The sequence below is a fragment of the Leptosomus discolor genome, chromosome 4, assembly GCF_034619465.1.
Source record: "Leptosomus discolor isolate bLepDis1 chromosome 4, bLepDis1.hap2, whole genome shotgun sequence".
Classification (NCBI taxonomy): Eukaryota; Metazoa; Chordata; class Aves; order Leptosomiformes; family Leptosomidae; genus Leptosomus; species Leptosomus discolor.
The window spans coordinates 12141982-12169673 of record NC_141394.1 but is presented as its reverse complement, the minus strand read 5'-3'; the positions used below and the strand labels follow the sequence as shown (position 1 = coordinate 12169673).

The window sequence follows — 27692 nt, the reverse complement described above, 5'->3', positions numbered from 1 at the left end:
ATGCAAACACGATGGACAATGTACCACTGCCGAGACTGTCTGCCCACAGTGGAGATGTCAGCGACGCTGTCCGGTGAAACGGCCTTCCATTTGCCCGGTTCCTCGTCCAGAGCCAAGTTTCTGTGCCATGCCACCTCTCGGAGGGGGTCCTCTTCCGTCACGGTCTCGCATCATGCCACCACCCACTATTCCACGGGGACCCCCGGGGCCTCTATCATTGCGACGAATATCCCTACGATCATCGCCTCCACCTCGGGTCTCTCTTTCACGAGCGGCTCTTGTTTTTTTCTCTTCTACGTTCAAGCGCACCTCACCCCGGAACATAATGGGCTTATAGGGAAAAGCGTTCAAGGCACACGTTAGTCACCATTTCACAAAGCCCGTTTATACAACGCTGTGCTCGCTGCATGCCTCGGCCTAGCCTCGCTTACGTGCGGAAGACACAAATTAACGGTTCCCCGCAGCACACGACCTTAGCCCTAGAGGCCTGCAGTAAATGGAACAGCATTTTTGAATTCATCTGGCATGCAAGGAATCAAAATGCCTTTCCCAAGCAAAGGGGAGGACTGTCTTTAGCCTCCTCCCTTCCTGCTGTAGCCTTTTCACCTCAGGGCTCGAGTTCCTGAAGAACCGCTCTGCCAGGCCTCAGTCCCACATGCTAGGAACGAAAACTGCCGCTCTCTCCTCTCCAGTTCCTCAACTCACAACTGCAAACAACCTTGCTCCTTTTTCTCAGCCCCAGGAGGCAGAATTCAGAGATCCCTGTGATGCCCTTCAAAAGGTCACGTAGTACTCGACCTTCAGCTTAAAAGGATCTCTAAAAGTAAGGGTCAAGCTCCAGGAGGTGTCTATGTGTGGAGGTAACACAACCTGAAAGCGGTACGACACGGTTTGAGGAACGCTGGCACAGCTTTCGTAAGCTACAGAGCACTCCTGACAGAATGAGCATGCCAAAAACGTGGTTTTCTTACAACTGTTGTTCGAATGCCAGGAACAACAGCAACGCAAACTGGGATGGGCTCACACTACAGGGGGTTTAGGGCATTCAGTCCATCCTCTGAGGGCTATTCAATGCCAATACTTACTTTTGCAACTAAAATTCGCTGGACCGGCTCAGAATCGTCAAATACCACGAAACCAAAATTAGGCAGTTTTCCTCCCACTCCTTTAGTATTTATGCGAAGTTCTACCACATTTCCAAAGCCTGGGAAAACATGAAGGAAAAGCCACATTATCAAAAGCCATAATGCCAGCTCTACCACCCCTTCGCTTCTTCCAGACAACACCCGTAGCATCACATCATGTAAAAGTTCTCCTGTGTGGCCCTAAGTGAACATGACGTGACTTTTCAAGACAGTTTTTCTTCTTAGTCTCTGCCGCTGAAATTGCTACTTACTCATGAAGAACTCTTTCAGTTCACTCTCATCGATATCATGCGGCAAGTTCCCAACGAAGAGCTGGTGGCTGTCCGGGTAGCGAATTATTCGACGATTATCCGACTCATTCTGTTCAATGTCCCCTCTCCCTATCACCAACAGAAAGAAGAAGGTGGAGCCACTGAGGTTAGAAGACGATGAACGCATCTACGAACAGCACTCAAACAATTCTGTACCTTCAGCTCCTGAGCCTACGTTTATCGTGGGTGACACAGTGCTGAGGATACTGCCTTCCCCTTTACACAGTCCTGACAATTCTGTAATAACACCACAATCTGTTTTCTTTTTATCTGGTTTTCCTGGTTAGGTTAAATAAATCCATGTTAACTAAAACATATGGCATATGGGGCAAGTTGGTTGAAGAGGCACTTGTTATATCTTAAATCGCGACACTGAAGAGTTGCTCACTACCTATTAAAATGTACCTTTTAAAAGATTTGGATTTAAGTGACCTCTTCATCAGTTCCTCAGCACAACAGCAGTATCCTTGCTTTGGTACTCATATTAAAACCAATGTTTGCACTCACCTCTTCTGGCTTCCATCTTCCACCATTTTGTCCCCAAAACAACTGAGAGTTCCTCATGTTCTCTCCGGCATTAGCACGCTTAGCAGCACGCAAGATAAAATCCTTCCCATATCTCCCTCCTAAACCACGACCTGCCTTGCAGTGTGACAGCAGCACGCTGGCACCCCTTTTGTACCACCAGGATTACAGCGAAGGTACGTTTCCCTTTCTCTCCTCAGCTTCCCCCACAAGCCCATGTACAGCAAGCTTGCTAGCGCGTGTGAAACGCTTCCTTAAGCGGATGAAACAGCTCACTGGCTGGCTTTGAAAGCAAGACCGTAGGGCTGAAGCTCTACCATTCAGTCAACTGAGGTTTCAGCTTTTTCTCCCCTGCCATACGCTCAGAATGAAAAGACTCAGGCTCTGTTACACGTTTTCTGCGTGACTTGTAGAAAAACCAAGAATAACAGAAATGCAGATTTGCAACGTGATTTAGCCACAAGTTGCAGCTTTTGCTCCCTGCTTCAGGTGTCATGTTAAAAAGCCAAGAAATGTTAACCTGTAACAGATGTCATGGTTCTCTCTTGGTGCCTTAAATCCTTTCCGTTTCAGTGGTGTTCCCGAGGGAAGATGTATGTACGTGCATGGATCACAGCCAAAAGCACTTTTACGCCCAACCGGTACCGCAGTTTGGCAGGCACTTACTGAAACCCTTCAGCAGAACCAATTGTAGCTGGAGGTGGCGGAGCGGCTCACAGCCGCTGGGGCCTAAGCGCTTCTGCAGGCGGTGCTCTGCCAGCTCCAGCCAGCTTTACACTCCCAAGTCAGGATAATCGCAGATACTGCCCCTCCCATTGGAGCTCCTGACTTATTTTCACACTTTGGGAAGATGATGAACTGATCAACATCCCGTAACTCCGGGCCTTTGGCTAGATAGCTTTTGCCCAGCGCTATGCAGAGCTTTGCCAAGCGACCAGGCTGGCCTGACGAAAGCAACTCGGAAGGCTTTCACCTCTCTGAACACCACTTCTGATGACTGTCAAGTAACATGCATGTTTTTGAGCAGACCATCCTACAGACTCGGATACTCTGTATGAGTAAGAAATCATGGAGAGCTGGCTGCTCATAAACTAAGAGAAACATGAGGCAGCCAAACTGAAATGGTATAGGATCCAGCTACACAAGATGGACAAACATGTATAACATTATTAACTGAGGCTGACACAGTGAGAAGGTTTTCTTCCAAAACAAAGAGTGACAGTAGGCATGTAAGAGCTCTCACTTCCAAGGTTCAGCAAAACTAGAGGACGTGGAAAAAAACATCGGATTTCCATACCAGCTTTTCAGAACTGCATCAAGCCACACAAAATTACTCAAGCATATAAGCGAGTGGCCTGACTATTAAAAAACATTTCAACAGAACAGAAGCTTGGAAATAATGCCTGATCTTTGCAACAACTCGTCACCAGCTTGGACTCCACACGATATTCCCCCATTTCTGGCCGAAGGCAGTAGGAACAGACAGTTGTTATCAGCCAAATACAACACAGGTACAGACAAGAGCCTTCAAGGAGACACCTCCCATGAACTAGTCCCAAGCAGACACACAAGCTGATCCACGTTACCTGGCCGAGGTCCTCGGGGCGGAAAACCCGGTCTTTCCCTGGGACGCTGTTCACGTACACGAGGAGGCTGAGACTGAGCTTCAGGTTTAGTTTCAACTCTTGGCTAAAACAGGAGGAGAACATGCAGCATTAAACACCAGCCCGGTAAAAAACCCCAAAACCCCCAAACTCACCAAAACAGAAAAACCCCACAACACAAGACATAGGTAAGTGGCATGCACAAAACGAACTCCAGAAGATATACCTCCATGTCAATGTGTTTGGGAATACATTTTTTTCACCTCTATAAATTCCTCTGTACCAATCCAGGACTGCAGTGTTCAGTTATCTCTGCTAAATGGTGCAAAGCAAACATCCCCTGATCAGAGCGTCTCCCCAAAACATGGCTAAGATGAATTTTCCATGTTTGACCAGGCCTTGAGACCCTGACACTCTGTCATTCAAGAATCCCTTAACCTGACTAAAATCCCCACACAGATGAAAGCAACCTTCCTCGTGCCAAGCTCACACTTCACGAACTAGGAGGTAGTCCGAGAGGAACAGGAAGAAATGGGCAAATTACATTTTCTGTCTGAGTCCCTGAGGGATTCTCTTCCACGAGTGCAGAACAACTATGAGGAAACTAACAAAAAGGAGGAGGAGAACAAAACAAAAGCCCTCAAAAGTGCAGAAAGTATTTCTGATACAGTAAAGCCACCTGAAATGACAATTTCTACAGGCTGCCTGCTGAGGATATTCCTCAACTTCCCTGAGTCGAGACCATGATACTCCAAGTACACCCTTCATATTCTCAGGAACAAGAACACCTACTCCATTTTTTGCCAGCAAAAAATGCTTTTAAAGATAATTTGAGAAAAGCAGACAGAACAATAAAAAAATATGGCTCTGCAGCATGCCTGTTACTGAAGCAATTTCCAACATTTTTTAAATTCTGTTTTGAATACAACAGTCCAGCAGCTGCTGCTCTGCTGGGTTCTTATCTTAGAAAACCAAAATCATCCTGAGGAGCATAAGGAAGAACGTTAGCCTCCAAGGAAGATTAAACTCAAGGACAACGGCTATAGGCCCAGACCTCTGCAGAGAAGTAGTTTTGTTAAACATCTCCCTTATTTTCCTTTAAGGACTCAAGACAACTGACGGTTCCAGCCAGAGAACACCTCACAGGGGTATAAAGACTGTCGTTTACATGAACCATGTGGGTATGACACACCGAAGAAACGTTTCAGCCCTCTATCATTCGTGCCTACTCAGCTAGGCATTAGCTTGTCCTTCCAACATTTCTAGTATCATTTTCTCAGTTCCAAGTACAAGCTACAAAAATCAGCTTTCCTGTTAAACCTCTTTTCATTATACCTCCTCACGGGTCACTGGAGCTCCCCTGCCACCTTTCACTCACACATCTTTACTGCATTACAAATTCTACCTCAAACGTGAAGCTCAATACATTCAGAGCCCCATTTCTTAGATACTTACAGCCATGAGGCTTAACCCCTCAGTCCTCCTGTCAGTCAGAGCACAGGCCTGCTAGGCCGCTGATGTCCTTCCATTAAATCCCGCACAACAGTTAACTTTTACCCACTTGCTTTGCATTTCACTGAACATCTCACCTACCACACAAATACTCTCTGTCTACCCAAACACCAAGCAGCTCATCTCACTAGTTGCTTCCTAATCCCTTTTCACAAAGGAAGGCTGCCTCAGTGCTCTCTGGCGCTGCCTGAAGAGGAAAGCGCTTGTGCCAAACTGTGCTCCCCCAAATCACTGCAATTACTAGCAGCACCCCAAGATGCTCGTTAAGGGCTGCCATTTACAGCCCAGGCAGCAGCTAATCGCAACTCTTCTTTCACAGAGAGCACACAAAGAGGACCAGAAGGCACCGAACACTGATTCCAACAGACGACGACTAAAGGAGTGCTCAGCCCAGGAGACAAGTCTGCCACAAACCTCAGCCTAACAGAGCCTTGAGAACAATTGAGGAAAAGGTGGCACTGTCTCTTATCTTCAGGAGCTCACACGGGGAAGGAAAGGGACCTTTTTCTGCTATGGCAATGCCACTGCCAACAACAGCAAAACCAGCCACAACTCAGCCTCTACTCACCCACTTTGGAACTGAATACCCCCCTGAAACAGAGGATGGGACAGAAAGAGCAAGAGAAGAGGTGCCTCCAAAGGCTGGTACAATTCTATTTTTGAAATCTTACATGGCTTAGAAGTTTCTTTAGAGTGAGGTGCCTGCCACACTCAAAATGCATGCCTGAAAAGAAACAACTAGCCAAGCAAACAAGTAAGAAACCATGCTTCACAGGAAATGAAACAAAAACCCCCCACATTAACTCATCCAGAATTCCAGTAGCTAGGTTAGATGCATACCTCAGAGAGCTACCACGCTGTCCCTGAGGTAAATGTAGGCCACACAGCTCGCTAGAGGCACGCATCAATTGCTTCCACAAAGGTGCTAGAGATTATACAAGAGTCTACCCAGAGTCTGAACAGATTTGAAGTGGTGAGAGGATGCAGAATCTACACCAGATCTTCCCCTGAACTGGCCACTTGCAAGCCAGCAGACAAGAGCCAGGGAGCACCCTGCCTGCCTCCGCCCCTCCGACACTCCTGCGACAGCTCATATGTTAATGCCAGCAGCAGGTCAGAATGTCTGAAAACGCTACAAAGAGAAGGCCCAGTTTATCAGTGTAGGCAAGCTGATTTCTAATCACCCATATGAAGAAAAAGAGCAAGAAACACAGCCCCTTTAGCTCCACAGCTGGGGATAAACAGGAACTGAACAGGTTTATATCCAAACGAGCATGTGTGCAGGCCTTTGAGGGGTTCTGAGTTAATACTACAGAGGCTGCATTTTTAACTTGATAAAAGATGGGGAAAAAATGGAGCAATGCAGAGGAAGCAATGACAAGGACAGTTAACAGCTGCTTTGTAACATCACTGACGCTGGCTGGAAGAGCACCCCAAAGGAGCCACTGGCCTACTAGTGCAATCCACCACCCTCTTTTACGTGCACAGTATGTGGCCTTACTGGCTCCAAGAGAACAGGAAAAAGCTTCTACTGATCTGTAACCTGTGCAGAAATTGTTCAGGTGCGTTTTCTACCAGCTTTCTGCATGCCAGGTCTGAAAAACGTGTGAGAAAAGAAGCTAAGAACTGATTAATTCTGTCTCCAGAAGAGCTGAAACTTGAAATTCTTACCACTTCAGTATCATTCAGAAATTTCCACACAGAATTACTTGAACATAAAGGTAATCTAAAAGGCCAAAAGCATGACAAGCTGCAGAGGCAACACAACGGAGTTTAAGGGGACATCTATAAGCTATATTCTGGTCTCTTGTACAGATAATGTTAAATTATTTTTGCAGTCATATTACAAAAACCCACCCTCTCTACTGCAAATAAATCAAAACCAATTTTGGTTTTGCATAAGGAAAACTTATTCTGTACCAAAAAAACCCACCGTTTTTACAGCTCAAACACCATGTAAATGCTCAAAGCCCTGTTGATGCTGATGAAGACAAACCGGCTTCACAGCTCATTACCTAGCCATTATCTGATTTCCATGACTGCCCTGTCAGACCAGAAGCAACGCCATAGAAGGTGGTGGGCTTTTGTTGTTTCTTTTTCCTGTTTCCTTGTTTACATGCATTTGGCCAAAGGGCAATCTTAGACAGGGTCCTGTCTGTCAGAAAAAAACTGAGAAGAAACCAGTGCAAAAACAAGAGCTGCAGTAAGCTCTACTGAAACCTGCAGCCTTTTAAAAAGGTTGGATGGGAGCTACCATGACACACGAAGCTTTGGCACACAGTGTCAGTAGAAGAGTTCAAGGGACACATGTTCTATTTTGAGGATTTTTACACAGGTGGAGGCAGCTGAACTGAGAGTCTCAGACCGTGTCGCACCAGCTTGGCATGTGCAGGACATGAGCTACCACCCAGTCACAAAGTATCCTTCCTCTTTCCCCTCCTCACCCAGTCAACCTCGGAATGGGAAGACAGCATTGTCCCGGCAAGGAAATGTGAATCCTTCCATTCCTCACAGTCATAAGTTGGTACAGGGTTCTGTGACAAGTTAATTATAAATGGATAATGAAATCTAGCATGTTTCTGTAGATGTTAGCCCTACAAGGCATTCTTGCACCCTCTCAGAAATGGTGCTATCCCTTTTTACTGCTGGGGCACTTCCACTCATGAAACACCCCTTTCAAACACACTTTAGAAAACTACCATTTTGTGGAGAGTTGGTTTTTAGTTTAGTTTTGTTCTGTTTTCCCTTGTAAACCAAACCACATCCCATTAAGACAGGTCAAAAAATTTCAGTAGTGATTTCCTGTTTCCATACGAACAGATTTTAACGTCACCATCACCCAGAGTTACACCTGTTACGTGTACGTGCCTTTGCTTGCGACAAGAAGGTGAGTGCATTAACATTTAAGACACAATTAATTTGTGCAATTTAAGTCAAACAAATTGATCTGTTAATGTAAAAAACTGAAGCAGTTTGCAGAGTAATGAGACAATCCAAGGTGTTCACAGATGGGTTACCTGTGAGACTGGTGCTTTAACATGGGGTGGAATTCCAGAGGAAGAAACAGTACCACTAGGAGGCAGGTTTTTACTGGTCACTGAAGCCCAAGAGAAAGCCTGCAGGAAATGCAACAAACCTAGGCTACTAATCATGGCAAACCACTGACATTCCTACAGGGAAACTCGTCTGCTGAAAATACACTTTCGGCTCTTATCTGACTATTAAATAATTGTCGTGCAAGCATTACAACGAAGATACAGAAGGATTTGCAGTTCTAGCCGTCTGTGGACTCCAGCAGCGTGCAGCAAGTGTGTGCTGTGCTCACTATCACTACTTGAGCGAGCCCACTTCCCTCAGCATCCCCAGATCACTGCTTTCCATGGTGTAACCAAACCTAGGACTGAAAACCCTGTAGTGTGAAATGTCTTCTGCACGAAGAATACAGATGCCAGAAGTTAGAGGTAAAAACAGAAAAGAGAAAAAGGATTGGAAAAAAAATACGGGAGACATGCTGGAGCCAGAAAATGACCTCTCTCCAGCTTTCACCAGTTCCTCCCATCTCTTTCAAACTACCCAAGTGCAACCATACCAGATGACGCACGGTGTGCCCGGTGGTTTTAAAGATCAGGCATCTAAGGGAGACAGTCAGTGCCCCCATATTGATTTCGAACCTATACTGCCAGCTATTTTGCAAGTGTCAATGCATCACGTTTTTTTTCAAGGAAGAGCAGTGGTTCCCATTGTGTGAGATTTTTGTTGGTGGTAGCTTGAGGTGTTTTCTTAAAATATGTTAAGGTTTACACATGCATAAAACCACACACACACAGTTTACAAGCAGAGCATTAAATTTACGATAGGTGACTTGAGCAGCACTTAGAAATAATATTCTTCCCTTTTTTAGGGAAACTTTGCATTTTTACAAGTTCAAGCTTCAAGTCTAGCTGTTCACACAGCATGACACTGAAAAGAGGTACCAGTTTGGCAGCTCAAAAAGTCTCAGTTCAAAACCAAATCTCCTGGTTTACCACCTGCACCTAGAAGCACAGATATGCTTTTTAACTAACCTTTGGTGGTTCTTGCGGTAGTGAAACAGGTTCTACAGGAGGTGGAGATGGAGACTTCTCTTCTAGCTCCTCAAGGGTCTTCTCTTCTACTTCAGCTTTCAGCTCCTCGGTTTTTGTTTCAGATTCCAGTTCTGGCTCAGGTTCATGAGACGATTCTTCTAGTGCCTCCTCTATCCCATTACTACAATAATCAAATGCATTTTATGCAGCTTATCAATTGCTTTGTGTTTTATGACTTTTTATCAGATATGTTACGCTAACAGCTGTTGTTAAAAAGACCACTCTGTTTCCAGGGCTACCATGTGGCACCTACATATATATAGTACAGCGAGAAGTTAAGCTGTACCCCTGTACTTGCATACGAGGCCAGATTTTACTCCTGCTGAAGCAAAGACATGTTCTACAATTCTCTGCAAAGAAGCTGGAAATCACACACAGCTTCTTCTCTACTCAGTGTGTTCAAAATGTAAGGGATCTGAAGTTCTTTGCTTCTCTCTTCATCCACCCCAAAAGCTTACCAAACACCAAACATTTCTGCCTATGCAGCTCCTGCCCCAGGTTAGCACGTGTCTAAGTGACTATCGGATAAATGTCACCTGCACAACTTCTTTCCAATTGGCACAGGAACCCCAAAAGAAGACCTGACTTAATGCTTTTAGACATCAAAAACTTACTGCATTATCTTGAGCAAGTCACTGCCAGAACTCCAGCAGAATCTCCCTTCCATGAGGCTTCTCAGGGAAAGCGTTATGTGACCAGTGTTTAGCATTATTGCTGATCCACTTAACAGACATCACCTAGTGATGTCACAAATCTCTCTTTTTTTTTTTTTTTAACAAGGAAAGCAGGAAGTCAGTTCTGGCCCTTTAAAAGGCATTCCTACATTTCAAAAAAAGCAGAGGGTTTGGTGGTGTTTGTTTCTTTCTGTTTGTGGAGTTTGTATATTTGTTTTAATAAAATGTATTTTTCTTACAAAAACCTAAAGAAACCTTTTTCTTAATCTTGTTTAGACACACAGGACAGTGACCTATTCTCCCACTACAGCTGTACAGCATCTTCTCAAAAAGCAGACCTTCCTCTCGGCTTCAAGTGCTACCCAAACTTGAGGAGAAAGGTATCATTAACCACCTCTTTGTTAACCCACCTGTTCACATAATTTACATCACATCAACTCCCTGTTACAAGTTCATATAACAAAGGCTCTGTTAAGTGTGTACATGAACACGGTTGCTACCTTTTCACCTCACATTTGAAACCAGAAGTGAAAATAACTAACAAACATAAGAACATCCCCATTCAAGAAGCAATGTTTCAAAACAATGTAACATTAACATAACACAGATCCCTATCAAGTCAGGTGTAGTTTCCTAAACTACTTGTTAAACCACATCCAGAATGCAAAGCCAAAGCAATTCTGTTGTTTTTATTAAAAAAGCAACTTCATATAATAAAATGGACTTCTTACGTTACAGGATGGTTTTCATAGTAAGTACTGCTTGCATTCTCTTGCGCAGGTTCAGGTGATGGTTGTCTTTCCTCCTGCTCCTCCTCCACCTCTTCCTCGGACTCTGACACAAAGAGAGAAACTTCCTTAAACGCCTCTGCAAGCGTACGCAAGCCGCACTTAAAATAAAAGCATATTGAACTAGCAGAAATCAAAATTAAGCTTCATCAACAAAATAAGGCAAAATTAGCTGCAATAAAACACAGAAGACCCTTCTAACCATTCAAGAGGCTTTGTTTCTTACTATTTTCATAAAAAGGACAAACTAGATACTTATGGCTGCTAGGAAGTTTCTGGGAGGAAGGTTCGAGGGTCTTTGAAAGCAGCAGGTGCTTCTCGCATAGTGGCAGTAAAAGAGAAAGACTTGACTATTAGCTCATAAATCTCAGTATCTAAACCTAAGAAGATCAACCTCAAATACAAGGACGATTGACTAAGATGCTTCGTGCCACAGAACCAAGATGAAAAAAAATTCTGGAAATTATCCAGTGAGCACATGTATATATGTCCTGCCTGTACTGATTTGCTTTGCCTCAGTGAACAGAGGCGAAAAAACCCACCCAGGTCAAGATCAGGCCCTGAACAGAAATGAATTACTGAATGCTATGATGATATCAATGTGCTCTACGTGTCATATTTGAAAAGACAGTTAGATTTTTAATTCAAATCACTTTACCGACAAATTCGACTGATCAGCAAAATTAAGTCTAGTTGATGAAACTAACGGCAGCAAAAGTACTACTACTCATTATTGCCATTCTCTGCCAAGCCTCACCCACCCTGAGCCAATTCAGCCCTTCAAGGGATAAGGTACTACTATACAAGCTTCATCTTCCAGAATATTCTGGACCAGCAGACAGTTCCAGCAACGTAACCTACACTCCCCTCCTCAGCCCCCTCCCTTTCCACCTCCTCTAGGCACTTCTGAAAGCTCTGCAGAACTTTCTAGAGGCTAGAGGAACAAGAACGGGACAAACTCTACACGTTCTATGGTTCTTCTCACCTTCGTCAAGTTCTCCTTCCGAATCCCCAAATACTTCATCCTCATATCTGAAGATATCGTTATGGACATAGAATTTGTTCGGAACAGAACCCTGCAAAAGAGCAACATGCATTGTTTTGCATGTACGGTATACAAGGATGGATTAGCGATACAAGCTTTGGGGTACACACCAACATTCTGCAACAGAACTATTGAACTAAAGCCATTTCTCCAAGTGGTACCTCTTCTCTAAGCAAACAACTGATCGGTAACTTCCACCCAACTGAAAAAGGAAGGTTCAAGCAGGAAAAAAACCACAATTTTGCTAAGTCATGACAATCGTAGGTTCTACCTAAATATAAAGTCCCTCGGTTTCATCAAGGAATTTGAACTTTCCCTATTACAAAAAATTTACAATAAAAAAAACCAGAATGGAGTTTCATGGGGTGACTGAGTGCTTATAGCATTGCATCAGGAAACAACGAAGAAATTCAACAAGACTAAAACATTAGTCACCAACCACACAACAGTGTGTGGAAGCGGGGGCAAAGAAGTAGAAGGAATATCAGACACTCTTTACCCTGACACAGCTCTGCTCTCACTAAGAGCTAAATTTGAGCAGTAACTTGTGCAGCATCAACCCACACTCACATCTGTCAGCAGACTTGAAGAAAGTACAGAAAGACACTAGAGACTCGATCTGCAGAGCTGAACATTTTTTTTTATTTATTTACTGGTGCCAATGGCAGCTCCCAAATGCAAGCTTCAATTTGCTTTGTGTTACTGCCCCAAGACTTCAAGTCTAAGAAAATGAGACAGCTCAGGAGGGTTCCAATACCCTCGTTTCTTTGCACTCACATAGTGTGACACATTAATGAGAGCCTCCGGGCCAAGCTCTAAAAGCCAGATCATATTTTTTTTTGCCCCAATATGACAAATTGTAGCTATAGGTGAGGTTTCCATCACCATTACTTGAAGTTAAACACAACCTTACACATACGTACTTCTGGAGCAAGCACAAAAGTCTGCATGAACTTCCTCATCGGCTGCCCGTTGTTCGACAGCTCTCCCATTACTTGCACAACCACCCCATCGCTCAGAGTAGCATGAGCATCCACGTGACGAATCTTGGTGTGGCATTCACTGAACTGTAATGACATCACTTTCTTGTGTATCTCCTAGAAAGAGAGAGTTATGTTTCAGCTACACTGAGTTTTGCACAGAGCTTTACACCTTTTAAGTACCCAAGTCTGAACTAACACAAAGCAGCCCCCCACTGAAACTCAAAAGGCAAATACAGGAACCAAGAAGTGTCTTTCATGGAGAACAGTCTACCTAAGCTCATCTAACTTTTAGTCTGAAGTTTTCCACCAGGATTCAAGTACTTCTCAGAGTAGTCAAATAGCGTACAACTTACTGTCCAATTTTCCAGCTGTATTACAACATACTACCTACTTTAAGGCTTTCATTTTTTAAAGAGCCTGTGACAGGGACAGCATTTACCTTGTTTTAAGAAAAAACCCCACAACCCACGACCCTACAAACAAAAAACCCCAACCCTTTACACATCCACAAAGTACCCAAATGTCACATCTGCACTGCCAAGATTTTTCTGCTGGTGAAAGGAGAAGAAACCAAATCAGGTTCTGCTGGTGAAAAGAGAAGAAACCAAACCTGCACTGGGCTAAAAGCCACCTTGCTCAAAGCTGTGGCTACCACACCAACAGATGCCCCTAGGTGAGAGACATAATTCTGACAAAGAGCTATCAGCAAAGTGAAAACTTGTGTTTCCTAGACTTACTTCACTTCTTCAATAGTTATCTTCCACTTTCAGAAAACTCCACTCACAGAAGAATTTGGTAACATACATAATTCCACATAACTGGCAAAGATCAAAGTCCCCTTCCCAGGGAACCAGTTATAACTGAAATAAGATACATCAACAGCACAAGTCTAACAGGTCTTCTTCTTTTGTTTCCCATCCTAAATGTATTTTCTGCATCCAGATGCACAACCCACAGTAAAAGCAGCAACAAGCAAACAAAAAAATTCAAGCCAACAAATTCCCATCTGCCACTGAACAGGAGGCAGTATCACAATACGTTATTTACCAGACAAGAAAGTCCAAGTAATTGGTAAAAAAAGAGACTGATTTATGTAAGTAAGTTCTGAACATTAATGAGGACTACAGGACTGATTTTGATACGCACAGCTTGACCATACACTGCTTCTTGTGGTTTCCCACTGGCATCCAGTCCTCCATGGACGTAAGAAGAATTCCTGCCATAGAACCTGCAAGTGAAGAGATGGAGAGGTCATCGCAGTGAAAAACCAGAACCAAATCCAACAAGTATTTTAGCAGAAAGTTGTAGAGCACAACGTGTCAGGAATTTCAGCACAAACAGAAATTTAAGATATATTTTCCACTTCCAAGGCTCCAAGACGACAGGAACAAAGAAGCTTAATATTCAGTATTCCAGTTTGCCCAAGATGTGTAGCAACCTCCTAAATCAGCCTCCACCTTTCACTCGCTTCCCTTAAGCAAAGTGGCCATTTCAGCTTGAAGTTTCCCCAACGTTGAAATCATCTGCCTGCATTAAAGCTGCACTGCCCGGCCAAGGCGTGAGCCTGGGGAGGAACAACGTGCCTGCCCCTCCTCTGAACCCCCATTCTCTGCAAAGCTTCGGGCAGCAGGGAGGGATTCCGACAACAAGCCTGACCAGCCAACCCACCTCCCCATCTACCCTGTCTCTCTGCTTTATGCAGCTGCTATTTCACACCTTGGCTTTCTCAGAAGCAATGGCCAAAGAGCTCATTAGAAACCTCCCAAGCACTAGAAAAGACCAGACTCCTCTTAGGCACCACAGAAGAAATGCTGTCTGAAAACAGGTGTAAAAAAACAGCAAATGAAAGAAGGTCAAACAAAACTGCATCTTACTGCTGCCACACCAAGGGATAACTTCAGTGCTAGATGTAGCCCAAAAGCAGCATTCTCTCTATGCTTCTTACAGTTAGGCAGTGAGCAGTATTTCTTGAGCGCTAATTGCATCATCATGTACAATAACTGAATCACCACGTACAGCAGCCTCCACCCTATAACTTTTGACACAAAACTAATATTCCGTATTTATGCTACCCAACAAGCAGCAGTTGTGGTTTTGGTCTTGTCAATAGCACAAAGCCCTGGACCACTCCAACAAAAACAAACCCTAAGACCTCTTCCTGACCCAGGTTCTGGATTGGATTTCAAGAGCTTGTATTTTTCATATGTAATATATGTACACTTGTTGCCAATATTTTTCTTACATTTCAGAGATCTTTTTGCACTTTCATCTCACTTCCCAATTTTGAGCCTAGAATAATCTAAGTTTTGTTTTGGATTTTTACTTAGAGCTTATAAAGACATTCCACACAAGCAGCTCAAGAACCAGCTATGAGTCACCCATACCAGATCAAAATCTCTAGGACACTTCTGTGCAGGGGCATTTAAGAGAAAGTTCACAGATGCTACTGTTAGCGACACTTGTACCACCTTTCAGGGGACAGAGAATATTCATGAGCACAGAGTATTGCCTCCACCAGGGGAGTGTACAATGTACGCTCAACGTTTGACACGTACAGCATAATTTGGAAAGCCGTGTTTTAGAACTGTTCAAGTAATGCTTGAGATTTAGAGGGGTGGGAGTAATATCTAGTAGCTCCTATAAAGCGCTGAAATTGTCTTCAACAGGCTACGCGTCTCCACAAACCCCATTTTTCGTCACATGTACACTTTTGCCAATTTCCTGCCACCCCAGTCTGCAAACATCAGTCTACATCCCACATGTACCAGGAACACCCGCTCTGTAACGCTCTCGTAGCACGTGTTAACACTGACGCAACAGCAGTAACGTTGCCATACTAAGGGAAAGCAGGAGGGACGGCAAACATGGAACAGCTGGCTGCTCTGCTTTGACTGAAGCTGTTAGGGAGGAGAAACATACTGACGGTATTCTCCTTCTCAAATCAAAACACACACCCCCACCCGCCAAATCCTGCCAAGGTTACAGTCACTATCATTTCAGGTGAGCGCTCTTATGAGCAAAATCAAAGAGTATTTTCAACATCAAGTTTGAGGCGTGGGTGATCTACCCCAACATACAGTTTAACTGCCACTGGAAATAAATGTGACAAAAGGAAAAAGCAACCACACTGTAGAACCGATACCAATTCTCCCTCTGCCTTTGGTATTAAGCTGTGAAGCATGGCCTAATCATCCCTCGTAACGTCTTCTCTGCCTCTTTGTTTACGCAAACCATTTCTGGGTTTCAGAGTAAAATGACAGTACATGTCACAAGGAAGTGGTCTTACCAACCTGGGCTTTTTTATCATTCAAATATGACCCTGCTGTTCCGATATCAGGGTTTCCACTGCATCATTGCAACGTAATTACTGCCTTAAAAACTGGTACAGTTGCACCCTTTCTAAGACTCTTAAAAGAATTTCAACTGCCTAACCTTCACAAGCAACGGATAGTTATGGATACCGACTGGTGACAGACCTGCCTGAGAGGTCCAAGGCAAGATGTCCTTTCCCAGGCCCCCCAAGGAAAATGCCCAGGCATGATATGTACGTAAGGCACACAGTTCTTGGGCCAGAGAGAGCTGTCAGTGTCAGGTACTGATGTGTTACACGGACACACTTGTCCAGTTTTTGATCTGATCTGACTCATTTGTTGAAATTCTGAGGTCGAGGAAAAACTCTGCAGTTGCTAAAAATCCTGCTTTTAACTTCCGTTAGATTACTAAACATAGATTAGAAAAGCTTGGAATACACTGCTCAGACACCTTAAAAATAGATTTAAACACAGAAAACAATGTGGTTCCACAGCAGTTCAGTGATTTAAGTAAAAAGGATACCATTCGTTTTCCCCACCTCAAAGCTATAGATGAAAAGAGGGATTATTCAAAAGACTGAATTCTTAAGTAAGCCATCTGAGAGCTCTAATTTGTGCTGAATCAAAGTCCAATTTCTCACCATCAGCTTTCTGTCAAGTTCTGAGACAAGCCCAACCTCAGCAGCAACTGCTTTTTTTTCTTTCTATACACTGGCAAAGCTACTTTCACTTATTACAAGTCCATGCTGCTCTAAGTCCAAATGTGGAAATGCAAAATCTTAAGTGACAAGCTGCACATAGCCAGTCAAAACAGGAAAAAGAAGGAAGAAAAAAAAAAAGGGGGAGGAAAAAAGAAGAAACAAACACATTCAGAGTACCACTTAAATAGTGGACACAGGTAAAAAATGCCTACTGTATTTTCCACCTACCTTGTGCAGGCCGTAACATTTACACTTAAAACTCCAATCATAATCTGGATAAAAACTTATCAGAGGCAATGCAAAATACGGTACCCTGAAATAATTTGCATGGTTGTCTGAGGGACTAAATGCAAGTGCTTCCTCTGCCATTTTCTCTCCTTTTCTGTCTTTTTAGCTAAGTATTTCTGGAACATGTCCACGTTACCATTTTATCAGCTGAGAAGCAGCTCGCTTTTCCACACAGGAAATACCTCGGTAACATGCCATACATCCATACGATCAGACTTGGTTCTGGAGCCTAACGAGTTTTCAGTAAGATTAAATTGTTTTCCAAGAGCCCAAAAGTTCACCACATCCACCTCCTCCCATACTTAGAAATTAACGTTTATCTGATTTATAACGTTGCTCAACACTTTTGTTCAAAAACATTATAGTCACTTTGTGCATGAAAGTGTTACCTGTGCAAGAAGTCAGGAGCTTTATTTAGCAGAGTGTAGTACTGTCTCACAAACTCCCGCCCTACGAGCAGGGGACTTGGCTTCTCCATCACCATTTCTTTGGTACACAGGGTCAAATGCTGTAATTAAAAATATTCACATTAGTTTGAAGACAGCCCTGTATATCACAACTTCCCCATAAAAGGATGAGCATAATGATATGAGAATCAAAACAATTACGTGAACAGGTACTTAATTCACACAGAACTACTCCACCAATTCAGGACCCTGCCCCACCTCCTTTGAGTAAACAAAAAGATTTCATGTGTTACTTTGACAAAAAGGGAATAGTGGGAACAAAGTCCCATACAGAACAGGTGCTTAAAAAAACCACCCAAAACCCCACACCCCCTTCAAACAAGCAAAAGCCCTGTTAAAAACATCTAGCACCATTTATTTAACCCTTTGGTAATAAAATGATGAATAATTAAGACTCCAAGTTCAACAGCAATGCAAAACAAACAGGAATACACTTTCCTAAGTGTATCAGCCAATAACATTCCTTTATCTCAAAGCACATCTGCTTCAAAAGGCTGCCCTCATGTCTGTAACACAAAGATGGTAGGACCAATATTCCGAAGTAATTATGTGGGCTGGATTCGCATTGCCTGAAGACCGGGAAGTGAAACCTTTACACCTCAGAGATGACCAAAGCCTTAGTTGCTATTTGTCCAAGCTACCCGCATCGTACATTTGTCATAGAATAATTTAGGTTGACACAGACTTCTGGGGGTCACCCGGTTCAACCCAGGGCACAAAGCATGACCAGTTTCTAATGTGTTGCTCATTAAAACAAGTTCTGAACAAGGTTATTCGCCAACATGCAAACAGAAGTTCGTTTGCAATTTGCGGCCGTTGGCTGCCATTTTATCATGGCATGGCTTGGACAAGTATGGATCTGCACCCTCCCACCAGGTAGCTGAAGGTAGCAGTAACGTATCGTCCCCCCACTCCGATCCTCTGTTCTTCAGGCTGGACAAGTCCCGCCCTCTCACTGCAAAGGTACGCTGCTGACTCAAGTCCAACTTTTCTGCCAGGACACTGAGACCCATTTGTGCAAAGCTGCTTTGTATCCGGCCATTTCCCTTTGCTTGCAGTTTTTCCATGCACACGCAGAACTTAATAATTGGCCTTTATCGAACCTTGGGATGTTCCTGTCAGCCCATTTCTTTGGCCTATCCCTTGCTGCAAATCACTTTAGCCCGTCATCCAGGTCACAAGAAAGGTGTTCAACAGCATTAAGCAGCATCAGTCCCAGCATTGCGCTCTGAGAAACTTCGCAAGCAGCCAGCTACCAGTTGGACCTTGTATCTCCCACCACAACCTTTTGATGCTGGCTGTCCAGACAGTTTCCCAGCCACTTAATAGGCATCTGTCCAATTTGACTCCAAGGATAGTGCAGAAAACCAAGGCCTTACTGAAATCAAGGCAAACTGCATCTCTCGCAGATTCCTCATCCGCTGAGGCATTCATGTCATCACAGAAGGCAAGCCAGTTGGTCAGTTACAACTTTGCCCTTGGTAAATCCAGGCTGGCCGTTCCAAACACCTTCTTGTCCTTCATGGATCTGAGCACAACTCCCAGGAGGACTTGCTTTACAAGCCTTCCCAGGGATCAAGGAGAAGCCAGCCAACCTGTAATTCCCGCAGTTGCCCCTGCCTCAGACAGTTCTTAGTTGTACTCGCTATGCTCCTACCCATCCATACCGTCTCACAGATTGTTCATGTCATAAAATAACCTTCAGCACTCCAGAAGTCTGTATGGCACGCCAGCACCCGACACATTGCCTTTTCCAACTCATGTCAGGAAGGCTGAACTCGCTTCTGAACACCAGCATCTGCAATCATGAGATTCCTTCCAGTTCTCTAAAGAAAGCTTAATCTACTTTCTCTCTCAAAAAACAAATATGGTAAGCAAGGCAGCAGGCAAAGAAGACCACGTGAAAATCCCAAGTTTCCAACTTGGGACATAATTCTAGAATAAGATTTTTGTTTTCTTACCAAAATAACCTTGACCCATCAATCCAAGCCAAGGGCCAATACAGAGGACTGTTCACAACTACAGCTGGACAGGACATAAAGCACACAAGGTCACACCGAGAGATGAACCTCGAGAAGAGCCTGTACGTGAGCAGAGCACAGGAACGGTGCCACAAACTCTGAGGACAAAAGCCCAAGTACTTAGCTGAAATAGTTTATACTTTATGCACTGCCAAAATAATCTCAAGCCAGCAATCCAAGCCCCTAAACAACACCGAGAACTGTTCCCACATACAGTTAGTCAGGAGTCACACTTGAAGCAAGGCAGCAGGCAAGCTTGAAATACAAGATTTGAACTTGGACATAAGAAATCAGAAAACTTATTTCAGGACTACCCAAAGTTTTTATTGTAACCTTCCAAGACTCTAAACCAGAGTGTTGGTTGTGACTCACAGGGAGTGCCAGGGGAAGTAATTTTGATAATCAGACCCAAAACCAAACGTCGAGAACACTAAGGGACATCAAAGGCTTGAGCCCTGTGCATGTACAAAGTGGGAACCTCCAAAGAAACAAACTCTGAGCAATCTGGGGATCCTCCTAACATGACTCATACTACAGCAGTGGCACGCATGGGGGAATTTTACTTATAAATCAATCTTAAAAGAACAAGGACCTCAGTTTCTACAGGTGAGACTATTCTTTTTTTTTGCTCCCCTGCCCCACACGCAGCTGACGAACACAAAATTGGTGGTACAATCTTCACCAAAAGCACTTGTGAGAATACACAAGGACGGAGCTTCATCACAGATTTTATTTTTTTAAAGAACCTTTCAAAAAGCAGACCCCAGCCAGCTCACATTCTTACGAATATAGCAACAAGCAAAGTACATATGCTAACAAATTGCTGGCATACCACAAGGAACACTGAAAGTGCCTCTGGGTACAAAACATAATAATCTGTGACAAGTCATTACACTACATCAGATCTGTATCACAGTAGATCTTTTCTTCATTGGAAGCTGTGCTATTTCAGGAAAGGCCGCCAAAACCTTTCAGAAAATCTGAGAAAGGCAAGTATGCAATAATCACACACAGCCAATTCTTCCCTAACACTTGAAACAGAAGTTGGTCCACATGCTCAAAGAGATGAGTACCGTCCACCTCTGCCCATATTTCAAGTGACAGCACTATTGATTTGCATCACAGACTCACAGTATTTTATAGGATGTCTCAGTACAATGCTTCACCTGTCTCAGTACTATTTCCTTCCATTATCTCTTCAGATATCTTATTAGGGGTAACAGAGGCTTAATGAACTGTTCAGGTCTCCAAGTCATTAAAAGGCAGTCAAATAAAAAAGCAGGTACCCCTTGCTACCAACATGGGTGCCATGAAACCAGGTTTTAGAAAGATTAAAATCTCCATGTGTCCCAATTAGTACAGCACCTCCTTAAAGTCAAGGACCTGAGCCTTACCAGGCCCAAGGGGGTTGGAGGTAAAAGCACCAGTGAAATTTAAGCCAAAACCCAAGGCACTGACATCAACAATATAAATGGTCCAGACTTACAAGGAACAGTATCTCCATGTTTTACCAGGAACTAACGGAAGTCCCACAGATACACATACTCTGTAACAGCTATTTTTCCAGTTTTCAGCGGTACATACTCAAGAGTCAAAGAATAACAGCTAAGAACAAAGAACCTGAGCGCTCCTCTCACTTGGATAAAACAAGCCACACTCTTAGAGCAGCCTGAGCAGCCAACGGGAAAGCCTCTTAATGAGAACTTATCGCTTGAGGCACCCACATAGCTACTAGGCAGAAAAAAAATACTGAAACTGAGACGGCAAACATGAGAAATAAAACAAATTTATCTACTAGTTTCTTTATATTGCAACTGTACTGGTAAAGAACCCCCCTCCATCACGCACACTGATCGAGGCCCCAAGCTACACAGACAGGTAACACCAACACCCATGCAATTGCTGCTTATCCATAGGTAATCCTGCCTACATCAAGCAGACAGCGATCAACCGACAAGATTTAATTTCCATCCTATTTGGTACTTCTTGTTCCTGTGCTACCAAGAAGGCACACAGGATTCGCAGTGTATTCTTGAACCAAGGAGAACGGGCAGCCCAGCCCGTTTTGTAACAGACTCACAAGCTGGAGGCCTAAACGACACCTGGAATCCCTTTCTTCTCCAGGCAAGAGACCCAGAGGCACCCACCCGAGGGATTAGACTCCGAAACTGAAGGAACACGCACATGCACCAGTGCAATACTTTTTGCAGCTTCAACTGGCACGACTCAAGTTCATAACGACAACAACTTCAGTCTACAGACGGGACTGGATAAGCGTGGCACTGTTACTGCAACCAACCAAATTCCTATCTTGAGGTATTTCCATGGTCACTTCTTTCGAGAAAACAAAAACAATAGGAGAGTTAGCACAGAAAGAAATTGTTTGTTATTTTCATGCAAAGATAAGCATGTGAAGAAAAGCTGAAAGTGTATTTCCCTCCAAAGAGCAACACCAAGTGCAACTGCAGGGTAGTGCTGAAATAAACAGTAACCTTCATTTAACTTTGTGACAATGTCCCAGCTACATTCTGCTAGTGTGAGGTAGGACACCATCACACGCTTTCTCAGCTCCGCAAAAAAGTTCTTTCAATGGCCCGGGATAACAAATGCCAGCCGTGACAATTAAAGCAAGAAGTTAGCCTCTGCAATGAGGTGACTCTGTTACGGGCTGAAAGGATGAGCTGTAACTTACGTTAGAACAATTGTGCTGAAGCACTTGGGAACCAACTGCTACAATAATTTCTGAGGTCCACACTGAATGAATAGCATGCAAATTCATTCAGCCTGTAATCACCTTTATACATAAAACTTTATTAAACTGTGTTTGTCACTCCTTCAACCAAATAAAAAAGCTGCCAAACCATCACCCATCAGTTACATAGGAGGGCAGCAGCAACTAGTTTCTGAACAAGTACTGAAGGCCACTATGCATTGAGTAGTCAAAATGTTCACTGGCATGCATCTTGCTCCATAAGCAGTTCTCAAATTAGAGAAGCCTTTTTTTCCTAAAATATATGTAAGCTTTCTCACTACTATTTTCCTTACCCTGTACAAAAAAAAAGTGTGACTAGTCACCCGTGGCAAGGCGTTAAGTTACCTGAGGCGATGACTGAGCTACGGAAGGGTGGCGTACATGCTCCAAGTCAGGTATTCAAAGAACAAACCTTGGCACAAAGCCTTTGGTTGTGCCAAAAGTAGTAGTTCAAAGCCACCTCCATCCTGTTTCAAGACAGACCAACAACAGTGATGCTGCCTGGATGCTTCAGCAATTCTACTTCAGAAAAAAAAAGCTGAACTGAGTTCTGACAGGAGCTCGAGAAAGTGTCATCTGAACTTGAAGGTAACCTCCATCAAGACAAACTTCTAAGCTTTGGGAGGGAGATGCAGGCCTCACCATTTGTTTTACTAAAAAAAACTATGACCAAGTTAAATATGTTGTTTTATTGACAAGCAAATTTCATCCTCTGATCAACAGTTCCACAGAACAATTTGTCCATGACTACACACACATGGATATCGAGCTACAGCTTTACACAAATCTGCAACAGCGTGGCTTGTTCTGAAATCCACAAGTCTGCAACTCGTGTCCAAGTCGACGATCGGATTTGAATACACCACTTAAACTGAAAATAAAATTGGGCAAAATGCTCTTGCAAATCGGAAAGAAGCTCTCCACAATGCAAGCACATGAAGCAAAGCCGTGAGGGACGCTGTGCCACTTCCCACTCCACACAGGAGTCGAGGGAAAACAGAAGTAGTCTTGGACAGGTTTCTCCTAAATCCAGATTATCACTTTTAAAGTCCATTTCCTACTGTAGACAAGCAAATAATGCCTTAAAGAGTGTGTCTGCTACTGCCACCCATAAGCGTGACTCCCAGATCCCGCTACTGCAACACATTGCGTGAGCTGCCACACCTTGGAGAAAGCTAAAAATCCAGGCGGCGACTGACAGTCCAGCTGGCACGAGGCAGGGCATCTGTAAGACAGCCCTGCAGAGGCTGGCAGGGACTCCACGGTACAGTACAATAAGCATCGACTGAAACAAAAAAAATACTGAAAGAGCAATTGAAAGTCCCTAAGAACCCAGTTCAGTACTGAAACCACCTTCTCTCTTTCATGCTCTGGGAGGTAAGTGCTGAGATCATCCTCCATCTGCAGCAAGAGCCAGCAAACCTATACAATCCACCAGAACCCCTTTACTTTATGACCTCCTTTACCTAATCTGCTATAGTCCCAACTGGCAGGGCACAGCATGTTCTTTCAAGCCAAGCTGTCCTGCGGGGTTGCTTTTTGTTTGGTGGGGGTTTTTTTGAGAGGAGCTTAGCAGCACCCTGTATTTTAGGTGCATTACCACTATAGGGGACCATCTTCTGGGCAGTTAAGCTGCACCATCCCAAAGAGCTAACGCCCACCTGAACAGCAACAACAGCAGCAACCACAGCCAACGGCACTACCCGTGCTGGGGAAGCCGCTGCATGTCTCTCTCTCCTTGTCATCACCCAGTGCCAAGTTCAATGCCTTTCTTCTGGTATCTCATCAGATATACCTATTAGTCTGACATACTAATCTTTTCATATGTTCCTTGAGTTGCAATGCAGTTCTTCATTTGTCAAATACTCTCAAAAGAAATGACACCCAGTGTCACAACTGCTTAGTAAGAAGGAAGACTCCAATTCATGACTGTGTTAAGATACTGTGTTTCCTCAGCATATTTTCAGCACTGTAAAATATTCTTTACGTGTGACAGTAGACATGCAATTAGGAACCTCAGTTCCACAAAGGAAAACATTTATTCGTAAGGACACCAGCAGATAAGTAGGCTGGACAGTCAGCTCCTTCTGTCTTCTCTTCAGTTTAAGCTAGCTATCACAAAAAAGATTTTATTCTGCTAATGAAAAAACCCGTATGATACAGACTTTAACTCCACACAGTGAACCCACATCTGCCCATTAGAACATTTCAAACTCTCAACCAAGATTCTGTCTCTGACACCCAAGCTACCAGAGTCCACAAGAAGGAGGAATCCCTAAAAATGAAAAGACTTTCCTCGGGCAGGTATGGCCCTGTAGGCATACTTACAATCACAATGAGCACGGAGCGCCTCATTAAGATAAACTAACTCCAGAAGCTGAAGCTATAACCCGTTTGTCAGTAACACCACCTTCTCAGCTCAGAATGGAAGTTGACAAACCCTTTACCCCTCACAGTGCTATGATGGTACAACTATACTGCCTTCAGGAGGTCAGGTACACACAGCAGTGCTCGCCCTGTACTGCTTCACGTGAAGTCTGCCCCATAGCTCGGAGTAGGAAAGCTCGGCCTTTGCTGCAGAGCAACCACTTCTTGTAAGTTGGTCACTGATCTGCACAAGAATGCAGCAAGGAACAAATTAACTTACCCCATTTCCCAACAGTTCAAAAATACCTTGGGTATGTTTACACGTCTTTCTGTAGCAAAACTGGACCCTGGCATGGTGAACTTGAAATGCCTAGAACATACAGAAGGCTTGGGAACTGCCAAACCAACATGGAAGGCCACAACAACAAAACCTACACGACTGACTAAGTCTTTCTGGTTGAAATCAAACAAACTCGTATTCTCTCATTTTCTTCTGCTTTCATTCCTTCACGCAGTGGTGCCTGGCACCAAGCTCAAAATCCAGGGTCACCCAGCTAACCACAGATTTTAAAAGCTTTGCTGTGGGGACGCTCCTGTGCACCCACACTGGAACTGCAATGACCTCTACATTAGCCCTCCGAGGTTAAGGGGAGCAAAAGTCTGAGAACACACCGAGCTCAGCTCAGAAGACAAATGCGAGATTCTTGGAGAAGATCTACTCAAGGCATCCAGATCTGCAGAATAAAAGGTACTCTCAACAACTTCAGCCATATTACTTGTGAAAATAGAGAAGCTCAGGTTGTGATGGGGGAAAGAGGAAGCAGAGAAAAGCCGAGGTCTGCAGAGCTGGGAGAGATCTTGCAGCCAGCGATGCCCCTGCGATGCCAGCCCGCAGGAGAAAGGAGGGCTCGCTGAGCCCAGGATGGGGCGCCAGGGTTGCTTCTGCAGCGCCAAGGAGGCCGAGGAAGCGGCATCCTGCACACGCCCGAGCCCAGACACCTCCGGAGGCCCCTGGGAGGCAGCGCACGGGGCGAGGGGGGGCGGGAAGGCGAGCGCGGGGCCCAGCGCCGCAGCAAGCGCCAAGTAACGCAGGGCTCGGGGCGTTGCGCCCGGAAGCGGCGGGCGAGAGGGCGCCTTCCCCCGGCCTCCCCCCGCCGCCCGGGGCGAGGCGGAAGAGCGATCGTCGGCAGGCGACACGCCGCCAAGGTGACGGCGAACAAAAGCCGCTCCCCCGACCCCGCTCCCCCCCGCGCCCTGGCCGGGCCCCGCCGCCCCCGCACCACACCGGCCGAGGAGCCAGGCCGGGAGCCAGCGGCCGGGCCCGGACGCGCCGAGGCGGGGCGGGTGGCGAAGGGCAAAGCCGGGCCCCGGGGCGCTGCCGCCCGGCGCGCGCGCCGCTCCCCTCAGCCCCGCGCGCGCCGCGACCGTTAAACGTGTGTGTCTATCCTCCCCCCTCCCCAGCGGCGGGGCCTACCCCCAACCCCCACCGCTCACCCAGGGAAAAAGGTTCGGTGCGCGGGGCCGGGGCACGTCCCCCCCAGGACCTGCTCGGTGTCTGTCGCGGCGAGCGTGTCCCTCGGCGCGTCCCGCGGCGGGGGCAGGACGGGGCGAGCGGGGCGCGGCGGCGGTGTCACGGCCGGGCGGGGGAGGGGCGGCCGGGGCTCCTGTGCGCGCGTGCCTGTGCGTGCCTGCGTGCGCGCCTGCGCGGAGGGAGGGCGCGGGCGGGGCGGCGAGGGGGCGGGCGGGCGCGCGCGCCTGCGCCCCGTGTATTGTGCGCGATCTGGCCCGCTCGCCGCCAATCGCCGCCGCCCTTCCGCGGTGATGTCTGACGGACAGGTCGCTTGCCGCCGGCCCTTCCTGTGGGAGGGAGCGAAGGGTGCCCCGATGCGGGCGGGAGCTGGAGGGGCGCCGCTCGCCCGTTTAACCGGTGTCGTTGTGCTTTCAGTACCGCACAGGGTGCGCTCGAAGGGCGGGTGCTTACCGCTCCGTCAGCCGTGGCGGGTCAGGGCGCGGTGCCCGCCGGCGCAGCAGGGCTGGGCGCTGGCGCGATGCGGGGTCTGCCCGGGGGTTCACCCCCTCACGGCTCTGCAGCTCGGCTCCTGCGGAACGGGAGCGGCGATCTGCTCCCGGTGAAGGTCAGCGGCAGCCCTGAAAGTAAGGGGTGGGGTCAGCGCGGGGGTGGAACAGGTATCCCAGCCATAGCTCAGTTTTGGGTTCAGAGCTCCTGGCTGAGACACATTTTTTAGTTATTCCGAGATCTGAGCTAGCCCCGGATTGGGTGTCACAACAGGTAGTTCCTGGTGTGACGGTAGATGGCCCTTGGCGTGGGTTATGCTTCCAGAGTCCTTGTTTTGGGGGCTCTGCCGTGCCCTGTTGACTCATAAACAAGTTGTGGAGGTGCGGGGGCCTTCAGCAGTTGGGGCACCTCAGGCACCTTGAGGCTGCATGTGTACAGGTGGGAAACGGTGAAATAAAGAGCTCTGTATTTTGTGGGCAAACCTGGCTGTGGTGGTGTTTTATTGAGTGAGGGCCAACATCTCCTTAGGCCCAGCTCGAGCCTTTCTGATGAGTGATGCTCTGGGGCACCTCTGCCACTGCCCCCAGAAGGTGAGTACCTTGAACCTTCCCCAGTGCCCTCTTACTTAGGAGGACTGTTCTTAAAACCCCGTTTCTCTGCTCCTGGGCAGTGAAGTGTAAGACAGCATGCCAGGAACCCACAGACTAGTTGGGAGAGTGCTGCCTCCAGCTCAATTTTGTCAAGCCGATGGCTGGGAAGGGGAAGTGGGAGACTAACATCCAGGGCGCAAAGCCCCCCGCGTCAGCCTCTCCCACCCGGGTGCAGCCTGCTGCACTGCCCTGGAGGGGACGGAGCGACGCCAGCGTTGGGGTGGGCTGTGGCTGCAGGCGGGCTGTGTCCTGCCACAGCTCACCAAACTGCTGGCGTGGCTGCGTGTGCTGTACGGCACCCGGACGTTGGGTGAGTACCATGCACAGAAGATGTCCTTCCTGCCCAGCAAGGTGTAAATCCTCAGCTCCCTGAGCCGGGGGGGAGCTGTGCAGGGGTCAGTGGGAAA

The 27692-nt window shown here is 45.9% G+C and overlaps 1 protein-coding gene across 2 annotated transcripts; it reads right to left on the bottom strand.

Annotated features, from left to right (window-relative positions):
• G3BP2 (G3BP stress granule assembly factor 2) lies at nucleotides 1–26180 on the bottom strand. Of its 2 annotated transcripts, XM_086463941.1 has the most exons (12): nucleotides 26113–26180; nucleotides 17401–17519; nucleotides 13858–13939; nucleotides 12652–12825; nucleotides 11669–11759; nucleotides 10627–10729; nucleotides 9162–9342; nucleotides 8115–8213; nucleotides 3568–3670; nucleotides 1397–1525; nucleotides 1086–1204; nucleotides 1–330 (listed from the first exon to the last, which is right to left on the bottom strand). In XM_086463941.1, exons 2-12 carry the CDS (start codon nucleotides 17493–17495, stop codon nucleotides 58–60), a joined length of 1449 nt encoding a protein of 482 aa, XP_086320067.1. In that variant the 5' UTR covers nucleotides 17496–17519; nucleotides 26113–26180; the 3' UTR covers nucleotides 1–57. The 2 variants fall into 2 exon arrangements, with proteins under 2 accessions (XP_086320067.1, XP_086320068.1); XM_086463942.1 differs by lacking the exon at nucleotides 8115–8213.
• Between the last annotated feature and the right edge of the window lie 1512 nt (nucleotides 26181–27692).